General features: G+C 39.3%; 2 protein-coding genes across 3 annotated transcripts; both read right to left on the reverse strand.

Annotated features, from left to right (window-relative positions):
- Positions 1 to 5,309: 5,309 nt before the first annotated feature.
- LOC118783738 (pre-mRNA cleavage complex 2 protein Pcf11-like) lies at positions 5,310 to 11,566 on the reverse strand. The gene is made up of 8 exons (XM_036537692.1): positions 11,408 to 11,566; positions 7,448 to 7,547; positions 7,039 to 7,149; positions 6,668 to 6,773; positions 6,273 to 6,456; positions 5,935 to 6,081; positions 5,618 to 5,710; positions 5,310 to 5,369 (listed from the first exon to the last, which is right to left on the reverse strand). The coding sequence occupies exons 1-8, from the start codon at positions 11,564 to 11,566 to the stop codon at positions 5,310 to 5,312; spliced, it is 960 nt and encodes a 319-aa protein (XP_036393585.1).
- A 602-nt stretch (positions 11,567 to 12,168) lies between these two features.
- On the reverse strand, positions 12,169 to 17,983 carry nek3 (NIMA related kinase 3). Of its 2 annotated transcripts, none has more exons than XM_036537314.1 (14): positions 17,927 to 17,983; positions 17,104 to 17,235; positions 16,903 to 16,996; positions 16,623 to 16,720; positions 16,351 to 16,434; positions 15,756 to 15,823; positions 15,527 to 15,613; positions 15,182 to 15,236; positions 14,599 to 14,799; positions 14,248 to 14,353; positions 13,872 to 14,003; positions 13,485 to 13,619; positions 12,659 to 12,776; positions 12,169 to 12,377 (listed from the first exon to the last, which is right to left on the reverse strand). In XM_036537314.1, exons 2-14 carry the CDS (start codon positions 17,218 to 17,220, stop codon positions 12,311 to 12,313), a joined length of 1,362 nt encoding a protein of 453 aa, XP_036393207.1. In that variant the 5' UTR covers positions 17,221 to 17,235; positions 17,927 to 17,983; the 3' UTR covers positions 12,169 to 12,310. The 2 variants fall into 2 exon arrangements, with proteins under 2 accessions (XP_036393207.1, XP_036393206.1); XM_036537313.1 differs by having other exon boundaries at positions 17,809 to 17,963.
- Between the last annotated feature and the right edge of the window lie 1,465 nt (positions 17,984 to 19,448).

Consider the following 19,448-nt stretch of genomic DNA (forward strand, 5'->3'; position numbering starts at 1 on the left):
CTCCCTTGACTGCGCCAGCAGAAGTCCTATCTGCATATGTCTTTGGTTTATGTCAACAACTCACTTCTCATGGTGGAGTACTAACATGAGCTTTGCATATGTTTGTGATGTACCGAAAAGAAAGAAGGACACTGGTTCCATTCCACTTGATTTATTTCCACTACTGACAGCAGTAAAAGATTTTAACAACTGACATGAGCTTATTGCCAGTTTTGCGTGATCCTTTGTCTCAGGCAATCCATAAATGATAAACAGATGGTTATTTGTCTTATTGTTTACCCTCTGGATTTTGGGTTCACTTTTATGAGTTCTGCACAATACATTGATAAGAATGACGAATGACATAAAGGGAATATACATTACAGAAACTGGCTACGATGAATTGCAATTTTGGTTTTGTTTGATTCTCAAGGATCATTCAAAGGCAGAAATAATACCTGCTCTGAGGCTGAGGCAATGTTGAATGAAACGTCAGACTTTGTGAACATGCACTCAAGTCATTCAACATTATTTGGTTATTCAAGGCTATCTAACCCATTGTTTGCCACTACTACTGAAAACATAGAACTATAGAAATATATGTTTGTAACAATACAAATGCATTCATCAAAGCTGAATCAATATTTTGTTGGAATGTGTTTCATGGGAAGCTTCCAAAGCCATTATATATTTAGTTTTCCTGTGCTCATTTCTTTGTTGCAGTCACTATTCTGATTAAAATGAATTATACATTATACTTAATAACTTTTTTTCTTGGTGTACTGCACCAGTTGCAGATGCAAATCAAATGTGTCTGTGAGACAGAATACAGAACCTTTCACATCTGGTCTAAAAGCAATGATAACAGAAAAAAAAACCTTCAACTTCCTTAAAATCATACCTCAACACGAAGGACAATGCTCTGTACTTTTTGATCAAATCAGAGCCTTACTGGAAGATTTCTGGTGGCGTGAACAGGCCAGAACACCGGGTCAATCTATATCTGCATATCTTTTCCTGACTGAGACAGGAGAAAGAGAAGGGGGGGGGGGGGGGGATTGGCAAAGAGGAGGGAGAGTAAGGGTTTTGGGGAGGGGAGAAGAGAAAACAAGACAGGGAAGAAGGGGGCAAGGTGATCACCTCCCAGTCAAAAAGTAAACAAGCTAATTGGTTCTAACCTGTCGTCAGACAAGGTGAGCAACTGCTAATGCCAACCCACTAATGTCAGGGATTGGAAAAAAGACAAACGAAAGGAGCGTGGGTAGAAAACGAAAAGAAAGAGATAAAGAAAAGGACAGTGAGAAAGGTCAGATGTGTGTGCGTGGTTGTTTGCCTGCCTGTGGGTCCGTGGGTGGTGCACACAAGCCAGTGACCCTTCTGCTCGATGTAAATCTTCAACGGCATGTAGGAACATTGGAGACCACAAAAAACACTTCACAAAAAAAGAAAAAGAAGGACAGGAAATCCTTTGCAGTATGTCAACACTTAAGGCCCGTCTGTGAGGGACTTCAACAGTTCCTGTTAGGAGAGGACAACCAACATAATTCGCACGCGATGTGGACCACAAGCGCTCAATTACAGTCCCGCGCCTGATGTATCACTTCATCATGTACTGCCTTTAAGTACTCACTTTTTTCTATGCATGGCAAGCGCAATCCACATGTCCAAAAAAAAAATCAGTAAATTCAAGTGGTGCAGACTGCCTATCTAGCACTGCTTAGGTGCAAAAACATCTGAGCTCTTAGAAAAAAAAAATACAATTAAAATAGCAGCAGCACTGAGAAACGTAGAAATTCAGTATGAGGGGATATGGTGCATTATTATTAGCATACATAGTATGGGACTGTGAGATTTACTTTCCTTTGCATTGAAAGCTTTCCAGTTTTGTCTATTATATTTAGGACATTAGACATTAGACATTAATTCATGTCCCCTTGCGGCTGGGAAAAAAACCCAGTCAGTGCTTTGCTTGAAACATCCTGAGCCCAATCTGCTGTCTAATTACTTGTTCAGAATTTTATAATCACTTTTATTCTTCAACAAAGATGACTGCAGCCATGCATTTAGTTAGGTAATTGGTTGATTTCATAAGGCATTGAATCTCATATCCATTGACGGGCACCTACCTCACAGCCATTGGCCTGGAGTTCTTCAAGATGCACTCACCATACTAATGATTTCCCCCTGGAGACACAAACAAACTCTTTAATCTGAATAGAGATACTTTTCAAACATCCGCTGTATCACCGTAACCTAATTACGATCAATTATACTACAGCACAGATTAGTCCATCAATTTCATATCTACCAGAGCCTTGTTTTAACCAATTTCATATCCTGCGTATGTCCAATTTTATGATTAAGGATGTTTATTCCCATCATCCCCCTCCTTTAGTTTCAGAATAAGAGTACTCCACCCCACAAAGATAATTCAAATAACAGAATCACCAGACATTTGGAGATTCCCAGCACAGGAACCCAGATATCTATTGTGGTGGATTACAGTATCAGTTGTGTGGTGGGGTCCAAGTGCTTTTTTATCTGTCGTCCTCACAAAAGAGTAGACCTCCGCCAAGCTATGGGAGGAAAGAGCCAGGAGCTGCCGGTATGAGACCTGTGGGGATTCAGTGTGTCATTATGAGAGGACCACAGCAACAACTCCAACGCTTCCAATGCCATAGTAATACCGCTGTCACCTTGCGCAAACAGGAGGGGGCACTGCACATGACCTTGGGCATCTTATGTCTGCGTGCTGTAATTATAGTGGTGTCTGTTATGACTATTGTTAACACGGAGGCTGTATCCTGTGTACATCATGAGCGTAGGAGCATGGGTGGGATGTGGCTTGGATTGTTTCCGTTTCGGGATGAAGAGGCTTCTTCTGTTGTGTTTTTCCACTCATTAACGGTCAGCTGTTGCAGCATAGTTTTTACTCCACATCCTGCACTGTGGCACAGACAACATGTTTTTTTTTTTTGCTTTTCAAAAAGCTCTGAAATGTTCCTGTTCTGTTCATAGGCAAGAGGATATAACATCTGGACCACAGAAAGCATTAATTTTTACACAATACAACAGGAATTGTTTCATAATACAAAAAATTACAACATTGGGGCTACTCAGTCATAGAAAGGTGCATCTAGATGCTGCATCGACTGGATGATGCAATTATAAGGACATTATAGCTTAGAATATTCTTCGCTAATAAACACATTGAAATGCTGGTCCCTTTTACAATCCAGGTGAAGGAATAAGTCAGAGATAAGGCTCTGTATTTGGTAAGATGATACTGTCATCTAGTGGTAAAAATGTGCAAAAGCAGCTCAAAAAGGTTCATTCAGAACGCCCATTTTCACAATAAACCACGGCCGTTGCCTTGTTTCATAGTCCGCATCAAGCAAAACCAAAAGCAGGACCCAGAGTGATCACTTTGTATTGACAAGAATATTTGGGAAATGTACCAAAATAAAAGAACACAGCTAAAATAATTCTAAATTCTATTTTAAATGCAGTAATTCTTCAACTTTAAAATAACGATTTCTTATTTTCCACTGGGCAGTTTATACAGCAGGTAGCACTAACAACAGTTATGCATTTAAGCAGCAGGATATTTACTGATGCAAGTCTGATCAGGTACTGTGCCTTGCACAAAAATAAAACAGTCATTTTCTACATGGTATTTGTAGCTGTAAGCTTCTGCTTACAAGCCCAGGCCCCTAAATACTATGCCACATTATCACATTTTATGTTGATCTGACTTCTTATTTGAAAGGAAAGAGTTTAAGCAAAAGGTTGCTTTTTCATTCAGGTGAAAATATTTAGCAAATGCATATTTAAAGCTGCCTTTTGTATCAGTAACCACAGCACAGTAGTTTTAATGTGTTTTAGTTCAATATCTGTGTGAAAAATAAGGTCCAAATGGGAGAACTATCCAATTGAAAACTATGTCAGGTTCATTCAGACCTTATTGTCCTGTTCGTGACATGTGCATTTATATGTGTAAGGTGAACAACCAGAGCATATCCATAGATATGACACAGCAGCCAATAGATATAAAGCAACCACTCTAGCAAAGCACATGAGGTGATATAGTATCTATTAGTAATGCAGTTTGACTGAGTCTGGGCCAAAAACTCACAGGGTAGAAATGATCAGACAGAAGGTAAGCCTATATATCTGAATCTGACTGCTCAGAACACATGCAGTGGTTTGGCATTGGATCAGAATATTTTGTTCACAAACGACATATGACCATATATGTCATAATTTATATAGCTGTGTCTGTAATGTACTGTCTGTAATGGCAATATGCGACAGATGTGTTATATTAAGGAAAGTAGGATTAATTCATTTGGGTGATTCAATATTCCCTTTCACAACATTATAAAAATAACCTCCTCCATCTGCACTTGGGATCACTGCCTGGAGGGGGGGCTGCGGAAGGAGAAACCAAATGCTGTGACATTATCAATGCACATAATATGTACAATGTCACTGTCATCAGTGAAGAGTTTCCTGTAAAATTGAACTAAATGTCAATGCTATAGGTGCGATTCTGGTGGTCATGGATTAAAGGAAAACACGAGTGTAGCCATTGAAGACCTGGTCATTTTCATCACTAAGATGAGAGACTGAATTCTTCTGCACTCTTCTGTGCCTCTGAACCTGAAACTCACATGTATACTACATTATGGATACATATATATATATATATATATATATATATATATATATATATATATATATATACATATACATTTTGTTCCCATTTCAATTGGCATTTCTACTGTCTGCTCATGTCTCAGCTATCTAGTAATATCATGTTAAGATGACTTCAGCAAAGAAGAGGAAACAGCCCAGATGCATGTTACAGGTTTGTAGAATTTTATTTTAAATGAAACACATGACAGCATTGTTGGCTCAACAGGGTGGTATGCTCAATTCCTATCCTATGCAGTCCTGTTCCATACAATCATATATTATGTTATATGATATGTTACGTTATGCTATGCTATGCAATACTACAATATTCTGTTTTTATAAGCATAAATAAAAATTCACAATATATTCCTCTTTTCTTCGGCTCTCTGTACACTCCTGCTGTTTATTCTGTAAATAGTGGAACCTTGAGGATGTGTCTTCCATTTCAGTTGTGTCAAATGCAACATTTTACACCTAGGCTTTGCTGAGAGATGAAGTACAATCCACAAACGACTACATCTGTAAACAGGTGTAATACAGTTTGGGTTAGGATTTCATTTCAATGTGCCCTTTCTATATTAGAACAGTGAACAGTACACAAAAGAATAAACCACACAAGAACCATGTATTGCTCAGTATATACAAGTTATACCTACATTTCTGTAGTCTTCATAACACGATGGATGATATGGCTGTAAATAAATAAAAGAAAATCCATTGAAGCTTGCCTGTGATTGTCACTGAGATCCAGGCTTTTGGTTATATACACTGAGCAAAACTAAACACCCAGGCTGCATCCCCACATGTTTTGCAGTTTTATGACTTAAACCCATTTGACATGTATAAATTCGGAACAGCAGAAACACAATTTCACAAACTTAAAAGCAAACGCCATTCTTCTTCTCTAATTTCTCACACACGTGAATCATTGTGATGGTACCTTTCCTTCAACACGGATTGCATTCTTAAGACGCCACTCTTCTTTCTCATCCTCCCACTCCATATCAAACTTTTCCTGGCACACTTCGCAGGACTTCAGACAAAAAGACAAGGACAACAAAACTCATCTCCACTGCCCTCAAGACTATGTTAAATATCTACGCTTTGTCCTGATGCCCCTCCCTTAAAATATAATGTTGCATAATATTTGTGAAATCCAGCAGAGCGAATGTGTTTTTGTATTAGAATGCACAGTTGTGTAGGTGGAGAAGTTTAAAAAATACATGTATCAAACACTATGGCTTCATTTCAACCTGCCTCGTCAACAACATCTAGAGCTGCTTTGACACTCTGGAGTTCTGTCTTTCTTAGGCCCTCCTGACTGTGCTGCCTGGCCCTCTCAAAGAACTGACTCTTTTTTGCTCTGTCCTCAAGATCAGCTAAGTCGTGATGTTCCGTCCACTCCTGGGAATTAAGATTTTTTTTGCCACAAGTCAACAGGCAATAATCTGCCCGGCCTCCAAATGTTTAAAACGTGGGCAACTTACTGAGAAAATGGTGGTGTCAGCAGAACACATTTTGACCTCTGCTAGGATTGTGTTGTTTTAAAAAAAAAAAAAAAAGCAACTACGTGTTTAGATCTCAGTTAGGTTTACCTTCACACCAAAGTACCACCCTCTGCATGCAGCCCCCTTGCTGATATCCTTCTTTGTCCTGTTCTGTCTGTAGTGCCAGTCCAAGTGATCTCTGTACTCCTCTGTTTGTGTGGCAGTGAAGCGCAAGCCACAAGAGGAGCACTGCTTCCCAGCGTAGAGTTTGGTGACAACGCCGTCATATCTCCTGCGAAAGAAAATATCAGTTCTACCAGTTCAAGCAACACCTACTCCCTTGACAGCTGGGAACTGTGAGCTCTTTTATAGCTCAATATTATCATACTATTCTACTACATCTTTTCTATGTATTACATGAACTTTTCCCCTTGGTTTTCTTAACGACCCAAGGTGACTTCATTCTGCTATTGTATTTGGTTGAAATAAAAAAAAGAACCTACTGTTTCATGTCTTCTTTGACAAACTCAGTGAGATCTGGGACACTTTTGAAGACTTCTTTCTCTTGCTTTTCTGCCACTGATTGTGTCTTAGACAGCCCAGTTGGTGCTAAAATTCAAAAAGGATATTATCCTCAACCAGCTGAGTTGACTGCCAAATATCCTACTTACAAACATGAAGAAGACATTATGAGCAACACACTTTACCAAACCTACTATTAATGTGGTTGGTGTAAGACATATTTGGTTGATGTAATGATATAAGACAAATGATATCCACAAATTAACCATCTTTTTTTTAATAATATGATGCATAATATGCAAACTTCAGTCGAAATAAAAACGGTTTGTACCAAATGTACCAATAAGCTTACCACTTGCAGGCACTGTCTCCGTCTTAATTAATCCAGCAGAAATCAGTCTTGTTATCAAGTTATTCACATTTACTTGGCCACCGTTACTTCCAGATGATGCAAACTGTAAGCCTACTGAGACATATACATGACAAGCCAGTTATCTCACAAGAGAGAAAAGACCTGTAGGGCCCTTATCCAATATGACAAACAAATGTTTTAATACTGTGAATATCACAGAAGGGGAGTCACATTTACACTTGTAATTCAGTGGTTGACATGCAAACCATATGTATTGAATATAAACATTATATAATATAGCTTAAAATACATCCAGAATGTTAAATCTCATATAGATTTACCTGCACCTTAATCTGTAACTCTAAGCAATAAAAAAAAAACAATAATTTTCCAGGAAAGCCCTGCTTACCTGGTTGATTGAAACGTTGAACATTCTGGGATGGTGGAATGAAGGGCGGTCTTTGGCAGTAAGCAACTGCTGGCTGGGCTCTGGCAGGCAAAATATTCACCTGCAGATGGAACAATAAACAATTGACAAAATTAATCTTTATACACTATCTGAGCCAAAGAGGAGATTTAAGCCCTTAGGTAAACAAGTCATTCTTCATTCATCAGTAATATAGCTATGTGTCCATCTTTACTGTACTTGCTGATGGTAACATATAGCAAATTTGTTGATTGATCAAGTACACGAGACAAAAACAGGATAAAGACAAGGTTTAATGTATTAGAAGAGCACTTTACAATACTAAACACTGATGTCATTTCCTGCTGATGTTCAAAGAATCGACTTCAGTTTTCTACTGTATATAGCCATCTCAAGCCTAGTCTTAAACTTGAAACAGAGTACTGAAGAATCCAAAATCTCTGACTTACACTGGTAAGCTGATTATTTATTCATGTACTTATAAACTGGAATAGGTCTGCAACTCATAAATATACCATTGGTCGTAACAGCATATTAGAGTGAGTTGTCATTAAGTTGAATGTTTAGTTCATGATACTTACATCATGTGGAATGTTGCCTGCTGGAATTGGTGTGGTGTTGCTTTGGATAGAGGGTGCTGGTACATGAGCATTGTACAAAGGTACCACAGGCCTCTGGATGGAATTGGGCATGGATGAGGCACCACCTACTGGCGGTCTGTTGAACCTGGCTCCCTGAGCCATATTGTGCTGCTCCTGGAAAGGCTGTGGTGCATTATTGAACATATTCGCAGGCATAGCAAGCCTGTGGTGCAACATGTTGGAATTTGACAGGTGATGACTGTGATTGGCAGGGTGGCCTTGTTTCTGGGGTAAGTGAAATATGGATGGGTCCTGTCTCAGGGGGTTCTGACAGTTCACCGGGCCACAAAATCCAGGAGAACGCTGCTGATTTAGTGGACGGTCAAACTGGGTCATGCACTGTGGGTCTGGTTTCATCATTTGATTCATTTGAGACTGTTTCAGACTTTGGGGGAAGGGAGAAAAAATGAATCAGTACCACAAACACTTCTTTTTAATATACTACACAGCATATGCTTTATTTAGACTGCATTGCTATAAACCCTAAATCCTTATTTATCAAAATATACTTATTAAAGCCTCAAAAGTAAACCCAATGGACTTATAATTACTTACCGTTTAAATTTCGCCAATCCACTACATCTACTGGAGCTGCTATCATTGGCTATGTCTTCTATTGGTCTTTTACCTCTCTGAGCATCACTCTTGTTCCTTGTTGAGTTATTTTGAGGAATTATTTTGTCTCTGACATTTAAATGTTGTGAAAAATCTTCAGAGTGTGAATCTTTGCAACTCAATCGTCCTGTGTTGCCAGATTTGACAGAGGAAATGTGTTCTGGCCTCTTCTCTGGAGAAGGGTTGTCATTTCCCTTTGTGGAGGTCAGCGGTGATAAGGGAGACCTTGAGCATGATCTTATATTAACTGTGCTCAGCTTGGATTCATATTGAGCTGCGCACTGCAGGATTGACTTCACAGGGTGCATGTTATTGTCAGACTGGTCCCTACTTTGGAAGGAAAAAAAAAGAGAAAAATGAACAAGAACCAAATTACCGTGTATAACAAAAAGACACTTCTACTATGCCATATATTTTGAGTTCAGATGGTGTTTGATGATTTTCATAAAAATACATTGTCTCAAAAAAAAAACACTCAGCTGATGAGTAAGTATGCTTACCATTTGAATTCCTCCCATCTACTAAATCTTTTGATGATAGCTCTTTGAGTGTCACTTGTGTTTCTTGTTGAGGGAGATATTTGGTCTCCAGTGTTTGCAAGCTGTGAGGAATCTTCAGAGTGACAAGTCTTGTCTCCAGCCTGTCCCCCATACTGTAACTTTCCAGATGAAAAAACACCTCTTGGCCTCCTTTCTGGCGATTGGCTGTCTTTTCTCTTCGAGGGGGGCCGCAATGATAAGGGGGACCTGGACCGTGACCTTTTCGCTCCGTTAGCTGTGCTGAGCGTGGAGGCATGCTTCCCAGCGTCCTCTCTCATGTGCTGGCTAGCAGCGGTTGTTGCAAACCTCGCTGTCATGCTGGTGTACTCACAGGCACCGGCTTCACCCCGCTCTCTTTCATGCAGGCATCTGGACTTCACATTGAGTTCTGCTCCCTGGTACTTTTTCACAAGAGCACCAGCATGCTGATGCAGCTGTAGCCTTGGATCCTGTTTGTTCACTTGTGTTGATGCCAAATGACCAGCAGCCTAAAGAAACACATTCAAAATCATCTGTACATAAGCATGTACATACCTACCTGTCCTGAGGTAGAAGGTGAAAAACAATTGATTTTAATTGATTTAATTGATTTTTAACAGTATTTTTCAAAATGTATATTTTAAGTAATGTTAGGTGTGATGTAAAACCTAACATAAAACATAAATGAATAACAATGCACATGTCCCAAAATAAATAAAATACCATACATTAATATACAGCACAGTAGGTATATAGTCATACATACAAAAAGCATAAAAATACTTCACAGCATGAGCAAAGGATAATCAAGAATCCTTCCATCCTACACACTCACTGATTGTGGAAATTTTGGATTCAGATGAAAGCCGGCATGCCAGTGTGGTGGCTGAGGTTCGACTGGCCAAGTGGGATCTATATGATTCAATCGGTTGTCTAATGCACAAAGAATCTCTGCTGGGAAAATGCCATTCCAAGTGGAGCGCAGTCTGCAAAGACTTTGCCTATTTCTCTTTTCTGCCTATAATGAAAAAAAGATTACAGCTTGGTACAAAGATTTATTTGCTACATTAGAGCAGTCCAAACAAGGATTAATTCAGAATATTCTGACTTGAAACCCATACACAAATAAAAGAATAATATACATATTTTATTTATTTATTACATATTTACAGCTTTCTGCTGTGCGTTAGCAACAATGGGTCAGGATCATGTATTCACACAAGGGATTTGAGAGACAGAAAGTACAAGTAAATCAATGAGGTTTACAAGAACCTTTGCACAGGATATGGGATATCTTAAAGAATTTTTTCTTCCACTTCTTTTTTACCTTTTGAAAAACAAAAATGAATAAGGGGACGATGTTCTTAGCAAACTCCGCGAGGTATTCCCCTCTAACATTTTTTACGATGGAATCCACTAAGTACAGGAGAGGGAGCTTCCGGGCAGGAGGTGCCTGTGGTAAATGAAAATATATATAAAAATCTCAGAGGATAGTACACAGTCAGTGAAGTTTACCGGACAGTCAATCGATCCATTCTACGTTATACCTAATCGACACGAAGACTTTCTGGTTTAATCGATATATTTAGGATTGCTCTCTGATATCTGTAAAACTGCAACATGTATCAACAATTGTTGGCAGCCACACATTTTATCATGATGATCAAAGTTCTATAACAATTACATGAATCAATGTCGACTGTTAAGTTTACTAGCCAGTCAATCATGGATTTGTCACAAACTAAGTATTATTAACTGAGCACAGTTACATGTTACAATAACGTGCATTTTATTGTACACACACGACACTTCAGTCAGTGGTTTAAGATTATAGGTTGCATAGTCGTGCAAGGTAAAATATTTGGCTTTCAGTTGACAATGTCAATTCCTAGGTCTCTCAAATTTGGCTTCAGCGGTAATAATAATTTTAAAAATGACAACGGAGTCCTCTAACCACTTTCTACCTTATACTGTCTTTATACAGTAGCTTGAAAACATCTGTTCATCAAGTGGTCAGGGAACTCTATGCGTTGGCTCGGCCGTCTCGACATTTATTTATTTATTTTACTTGAGTTTGTTTGCAAGACAGCCAGCTATTAGCAACCTAATAAAAGGCCCTCTTTGTTATACACTCTAAAATACACAACTGAAAATTCTGTCATAAAAACCTTGTAGATTTGTGCTTCGATAATTGCGACGATATCCTTAGCGAAGCGCAGATTCTCTTGTGCCAGTATGGTGAGCATGTTGATGTGAGGTTTGCTGTTGAAGGTCAAATCCGCCAGGGAGGACTGATAGTCTTTGCAGACTTCTGCCCTGGCCGACATCTTTGCTGTTAACACCAGTTAAGTAGCTATTTCTAGGTACATGAGTACACATAAATTAAACGTTTTTAATACACAAAATGACTTGGGGAAACAAAAACTCAGTAACAAAGTTACTGTCAAATGTATAAATTCACAAGATCGTAGCAGAGCGCGATGAAAACAACCAAAAACTGTTAAAACAGTAAAATTACGCAAGATTATATACTGTGGACTTCAATAATACCAGCGTTCTATTCTGTATTGTGACCAGGGATGGACGTCATACGATCACAGACGGCTTGATTCTAGAGCTCAGGCTGTAAAATTCCATCTTATTGTTACGAGAACCATACAGAACTCAAATGTGTTTCCTTCTTCAAAGTTCTATACGACAAAACTTTAACTGATTCACCTATTTGAATGAATAGTGCCTTTACTCTGAACGAGTAAGGAACTCTGTCCCCATTGACAAGACAGTATTTGCAGGTTTAAATGTAACGAAGTTCAAGACGTTGTATGAATCATTCAAACTCTGAATAATGAAACTGAATAAATACATTATGGCAACCTTTTATTCAAAGACCAAAGTCTCATTTAAATACCAGGTACAAAATACTGTGGGTTATGTACAGTTTGTTAAAAATGGTGGAATAAATTAACCATTTATATGATGAACATCACTCAAAAACATTTAGTGCATTTAGTGATGGAGGCAACATATTCAAAATGTCCACTGTTTTAGCAGAGGTGCACACAGCATTGATATTAGCGTTCCATGACCGTTTTCTCAAGGTCTTCCACCCAGTCACAGGGGCAGTCCTCTTCAAAATCCCTGGTAAGAGACAAAATACAACATCAAAATCAAGCCAGATTTTTCTTATGATATTAAAAATAAAGATGTTTTCAAAGGTGCCTTGTCAAGTGTGAATCAATAATGATAACACTGTTATATTACGTTACCTAAAGTGACATCATTGAACATGTTGTTTAAAAATGGTTTGAAGTGAATTGTAGACCAGATCCCAGTGAATGACTACTATAGAAATCTCCGCTCCCTGACTCCCTGACTCCCTGTCGTGTATATTAGGTGTCGCATCAAGGGGACACACTCACGTGTCCTCGTCGTCAGAGCGTGGCTGCAGCCTGCTCTCGTCCAGCATGTCCTCCATGTGGCCATCTGTGTCGTCCGCCCCTGCCTGGGACAGGGGCCCCACCAGGGGATCTTCACCTGCTGGAAGATGGGGGAGAGAGGCAAGCTGAGGGGTTATTTTCAGTAGGTAATGAACTCCTTAGAAATGGTGAGAGATTATTGGGACCTTAATGGAGGAGCGTTAGGCCTCGCTCACAGCCATGAGATAATACGGCTGCGAATTCCCCAGTCTGTTTTAACTGCTTTTTCTGCTCTCAGCACAGTCAAATTCACACACAATAAAGTTAATCAGAAGCGACACCTGCAGTTATTAGTACTGCTTGGTTTTGTAATGAGCATATAGCTTCTATGTGTGACTGAGAAGCATAGTTGACTACTGTATGAAGCTGTGCATTCCATAAGGGTGTAAATCACATATAGCACTTCTGTTATTCCATTCCATAATTCCAACCATGCTTATAAGCAACACATTTAGCAATTAAGAACGCCAAGATGTGTCTTTTCTGACTGCATCATGCAGCAAAAACCTTCAATGTTACTGTCTTCTCTGAGAATGTCTATTGTCAATGATGGCAGAAAACGAGCTGTTTGACATAAATAACGCCCACATTTTTATACTATCTTTTATTACATGAGATGAATAAATTGCAATCTACTCTCAACAGGGTGGTTACTATTATAACATGAAATGAATGAACTGCAGTCTACTTTCAATATAGTGGTTAATACACACACACACACACAGACGCACACGCACACAGACACACACACACACACGTACAAACACACCTGCCCTGTGCACAGTGTAGGTTTTGAAAGCCATGCTCAGATGGGCTTTCTCCAGCAGACTCAGGAGCCTCTCGGGAGGTCTTTTGTCCCACTGTCTCCGAGGGCAGGACCTCTGTGTCTCTGAGAGAGTGTCTCCTGGAGAACAGTTACAGAGCAAAAAGAGTTTAACATGTGTTCCTTGTTTATTACACTTCATCTAATCATTAATGCATGTGACATGCACAGTTAGGATTATATACCAGTTATTTCACTTCAAACCATATCAATCGATCAGCTTCAATACCTTACAAATAACCTGCTACCTAGGTAACAATAGCATGTAAATAAAATAATACATTGTAGACACCAGTTTTCATATCCCTTGAGAAGCTGGCTATGGTGTTGTACCTGAGCTGGTTGAAATGAGCTCTGCATTTTCCAGGACCTGCATGACTGTACTGGGTGGGCCTTCTGCCCAATTCTTGCGAGGACACTCCTTTCTGCTCTTATCTTGTGTTTCCAAAGGCTCTGCCAAGGTATCTGAACATTGACAGAAGACTGCAGTCACATTGTCCTTCTGAGTCAGGAAACAGTGATTTCAGCTTTTAGACCTCATGACTTAATGAACAATCTCATACACACACACTCTCACAGGGACCGATACATGTGGATGCATGAATCATACTTTCTGTTGCTCAAAATGTGGAAAAAAAATCTAAGCTTGCATAAAATTAAGTGTTTACACAGGTCTTTCAGAGGAAAACAAACTTATTTCTTCCTTCACCTCCAAGAGTGGATCCTGAATGTATAAGGCTCTTCTGTCCAAGGAATAATGCCACTTTTTCTCCTTCCTCCTTTCTCCATTTGCTTGGACATTCTCTCTCCAGTGGCTATGAGACCAAGAGAAAAGAAACAGGTAAAAAAAAAAACACAATACACTTGGGACATCATACATGTAATGATCAAAGGTCATGGGTTCAAGTCTTGCATTGAACAAACCAGGACCCTTGGATGAGATGTATCACCTGTTTTTTACAGTAAAAACACAAAGTATTTGGGGGAGGGTGCTGGAATTCCCACAGGTGCCTTGAGCCATGGTGAGAATCAGAAAGGACAATGAGATTAAGGGAGTTACCTGGGAGGACAGGTGTTTCTTCAGGAGTTTGGAAATCCGATGGGAGGTGAGGATGGTGTGCACGGAGGGGCGATCCCGGGGGTTGGTCTTGAACATGTGCTTAATGAGGTAGTGCAGTTCATAGGGCAGGTGATCAGGTAAGGGTGGGTACGTACCCCTACACACCTTCAAGATCAGACTCTTCCAGCTCCTTGCCTGGAACTGAGAGACACAAAAGAGTTAACAAGGATGCCAGGCAACACAGTGGCCTCCAGCTGTATTCATATATTCTTATTTGTCCATTCATTGTTTTTAAAACATACTAATGCTCTGACAGTAGTATTAAACACTTAAGTATACCCATGGTTTGGTGCAAAAAAACACAAGTGTGTATTTGCATTTCTTCTGTTATATCAAATATTTGTAACAGTTTATCGAAGATCAAATGTGTACATATTTGGAGTCCACTGTACAAAACAAAGTATGTGTGATAAGACTAAAATACAACATCAGGTGGTCATTTTGTCATTTGTCATATGCTCCTAAAAATGGCTGATTTAAGCTCTGTGGAAGCAGTGAGTGAAAAGAGAGGGGGAAGAATTACCGGGTGACGCAGGGTGCACAGCTCATACAGCACACAGCCCAGGGACCATACATCACTGAAACACATACACGTACTCATCACCAGTGAACATGTCAGTTTAATGCTTTCCCTTCTCTACACATGGGTACTTGGTCTTCTAGTGAAAACATTTTTACTAAGGGGTGATGTCCACTATATCTGTGTCTCCCTGCATCCCTCCAGATCCAGCACCACAGAACTTGCAGAACTCAAGGACCATAATTTGCTCCTGGTATGGTATATCCTAAATCTCTAATAATGCTAAAAATTAAAATTGTAACCTGCCTACTATTGCCTACTGCAGCCTTTTTTGTTTTTATACGATACCTCTTGTTGTTGTAGGGCTTACTGTCCCAAATCTCTGGAGACACATAGTAAGGGGTTCCCACATATGAATGAGCATAGGCCTTTGAACTGCAATAAAGAGGAAACAAAATATCCATTGTTTTTATAACCAGTGATTTCAAAGTAATCTGACATTGTCTGTCATTGAACAGCATAACAAACACATACAGGTAATATGAAGAATGAAGATTTGTTGAGTTCCTTCTTATACCTATTCAGAACACAAGCTGACCCAAAGTCTCCAAGCTTAATGATTCCTTTATCTGTGAGGAAGATGTTCTAGGAAATAGAAAAGAGGAAGTCATTACCTGTAAGCATGCAAAATTTCTACTAGTATGTTCACTTCACACAAAGCAAACATTGCTACATACCTCCTTGGAAAGAATATTGCAACCAAGTTTAGCTCATGTTAAGCTACAGTTTTTTGTTTTGTTTTGTTTTTTTTCTTCAATAAAAAAGGAAAGGGAAATTAGAGATCTAAATGTCACCTATCCGTGGTGACATTTTAGATAACACTTTGGTATTTGTTGCAGAAGTTAACTTAGTTAACTTGTGGTAGGGCTTGAATAGTGTTATGCTCACACTCACTGGTCTAGCAGTGTTGTTAGCCTGGTCTGATATTGTTTCTCATTCAAATTGAATTGACACACTTCTGTTCTTTTGTGCTGGAAGTTGGTCTGGACAAATGAATTAATGATAAATGAATGTAATGTAATGTAGTGGTATTTTAATAAAGCCAATTTTCTGGTAACTGCCCCCTGATGAGAGCTCATGCCGAACTGTGCTTTAAGGTCCTCCCCACTCACCTTGGATTTCAGGTCCCTGTGGAGCACCCGTTTGTCATGGATGTGCTTCACACCCAAACACATCTGAGTGAACCATCTCAGGATCTGAGAGACAGACATAGACCAACTAACTGGGGGAAGAATCACTAGACAGGTCAAAAACAGGTATAGTAAGCCAGCTCAAATAAATGATTGATTGACAATGTCAGCTTCAGGTGGCTCCTGCTCACAAAGAGAGATTTTGCTCTAGGCAATGATGTATTCATCTTTGATTGGAGAGGCTAATGTCTTACCACATCTTCAGAAAACAGAGAGCTTTTCTGTTTCTTGATCCTGTGCAACAGGTCTCCCCCTGTGCAGTACTCCATAACAATGTACAGATGCCCATCAGCTATAGTGGTGACAAAAAGACACACTCAATTTTCCATTTGCCTCCATTTGTTAATTTCTAAGACAATCATGTATTTTGAACATTAATATCTCCAAATTTGGGATTATTAGTTGATTACAGCAGAAAATATGTTTTCTAAAACATTTTAATGAGCATTTACAAAGAGAGAGAAAGAAAAAAACCTTCAAAAGACTCTTGGTAGGCAACAATGTTCGCGTGGTTCATTCTGGAGAGGAGTACTGCTTCCTTCCTTGAGCTCTCCATGCCGGACTTAGTCTGAGTCGATGGAAAGCGCAACAGAAGTTATCACTATAGCGAGCTACCTCTAAAAGTTACATGGGAACACAGGGAAAAACACTTAGAGATGCAGCTTGTAATATCACCTTAGGCAGTCGGATCTCTTTGAGCACATAGTGCCCACTGTTGCCTTTATGCTGGACCAGCAGTGCCCGCCCGAATGAGCCCTCGCCGATCACTCTCAGTACAGTGTAGCCATCCATACTTGCACTGTACACCTTGACAAAAGTATAGACACAACCACTGTCATGAAACTAATATTTTGCATTCATTCGCGTCCGCTCCAGTTTCAGCAAATACTGGTGTCACACAGGTTGCACCGACCTAAAACCATGTGGCTATGCAGCGAATTAGCTAGCAATCTATGCTGTGCCGTGTTCAATAACACGACCCCATAGGCGCGAGTGGTTCCAGAATACTGTAGCCGACATAGCCATTCAGCTAACCCTTAATTAAATCCAATTCATCTTTTACTTTTATGGATTTTTTCAACCAATCTCACAGATTAGTACTAACTGACTACATAACTACAGACAAAGTAGTCCGTACCGCTTTGTCTGTAGTTATGTGGAAAACAATATAGACCATAACAGGCTGAGACGCAAGCGAGCCGGCTATGTAACTAGCTCCATCTCTCTAGAATTTCAAAATGAAACGGGTGCAGTCACCAGTTGAAAAGCGCTTATCAGGCGTTGCCAGCCATTCACCCTTGTACTTATACTATCTGAACAATCTAGTCCGGCTAACGTTAGCAAGATAAGGATAATGAAACAATGAAATTATTCACTCACGTCAATTACCATGTAGATTAAATGTCGCTAAAACTGGATCTGAAGGCGCTTCATTATCCGAAATAAATAATAATCACATCCTGTAATAGATCCAACATGTACTGTACGCATACTGTACCTCTATAGAAACAACAACACTGCCCGCATGGTATACAAACTTCTTTTCCGCATTGTGGTATTACGTAGGCCTGACGTAAACGGGTGCCGCGCCAGTGGAGAATAACCGGAGTCGCCGGACAGATAAGCTTTCAGGATAAAGTTAAGGTGCATGCGACCGCTTTCACTGCATTTTACAACACAGAAAGGAGAGCTAAAATTATTTGCGTATGTCAAAAATGCGAGAAAAAGCGAGAGGGGCAGTAGTGAAAGTGGCAGGCAAATGAGGTGGGTGTAGTAGAGAGTATGGGTGTGACACGTGTAGCTACCATAGGATTTTGCATGGTAAGTTAGACTCACTTATGACAATTTACAATCATTTAGTTTGATTAAGCTTTAGTAGTTAAATGTGCATGCCTGATTGACAACACTAAATTATGCTCAGGCGTATGGTAGTGTCTGAAGTAAGTATGTGAAGCAAGGATAGGAATAATACAAATATATATTACAATTCAGATATATAAAGAACAGATGTGTATGTGTATGTTATGAAAGATTGAAGTGTAAGAGACAATCTACAGATGATTCATAGCAGCTTGGAGTTGGTGTCATTTTGTTTGTGTGTGTATGTGTGTCCATTTGTGTAGCATTTGTATTTTGGTTTGGAGATGAATATGTATTACATGTTTGAGTGTATAGGCATGATTTACAAACAAAATACAATGTTCAGCCCTCCACTGTTTGCAACAATTGGGTGAATGGAATATTGGAGATTCTGAGTGTAAGTGTTGGGAATTCCACTGTTAACATAAGCTATATGTTGTAAAGTAAAGAGCTGAAATAAAAAAAAATATATATAAGTGGTTAAAGCTGGCAGCTACATAAACCTACATTACACAAAACATGATAGGAACAATTGGAGAACAGAGGAACACCATGTTATTTCACACACATAAAACAGTTGTTAACCAAGATTCATATCATTACTTGAATTATGTGTGAAAGGGTTTAAAACAATAAAAAACAGCCTTACTTAATATAAAATGGATGTACAATGTTTAATTAAGTTATAAACAGTTATGTGCAACACCATCCACTGCTGATCTTCTCTTTGTGAGAGAGAGAGGGTGTCTGACATGTTTTTTCTGTAACTTAATTAGGTTCTAGTTGGCATTTCAAGACACAGAACAAATGAGAGTGTGCAGAGGGATTTTTGCATAGACCAAGCAGGTATAGCAAGGCCTTCTGTGGAATCTGTTGGCATGTAAGTCCTGCTCTTAACATTTCTCATCACACCACTTTATATCAACATTCAAAGCAACAGGTTTATTTTTGGTGAAGGACAATAGTTATGTGTCATCTGTTCCAATGTTCACACCACGACACAAACATTAACATTCACTGTACCTAGTTAATCTTTCAGGACTGAAACAAAAATGAAAAACAAGGTGTCTATGGGACAGACCTTCACACGTGACATAAAGACCCAAATGAAATTTAGAAAAGTGATAAAAGATAGACAGGGAAGAAAAAAAAAGATTTAT

Source organism: Megalops cyprinoides, chromosome 9, assembly GCF_013368585.1.
Source record: "Megalops cyprinoides isolate fMegCyp1 chromosome 9, fMegCyp1.pri, whole genome shotgun sequence".
NCBI classification, from domain to species: domain Eukaryota; kingdom Metazoa; phylum Chordata; class Actinopteri; order Elopiformes; family Megalopidae; genus Megalops; species Megalops cyprinoides.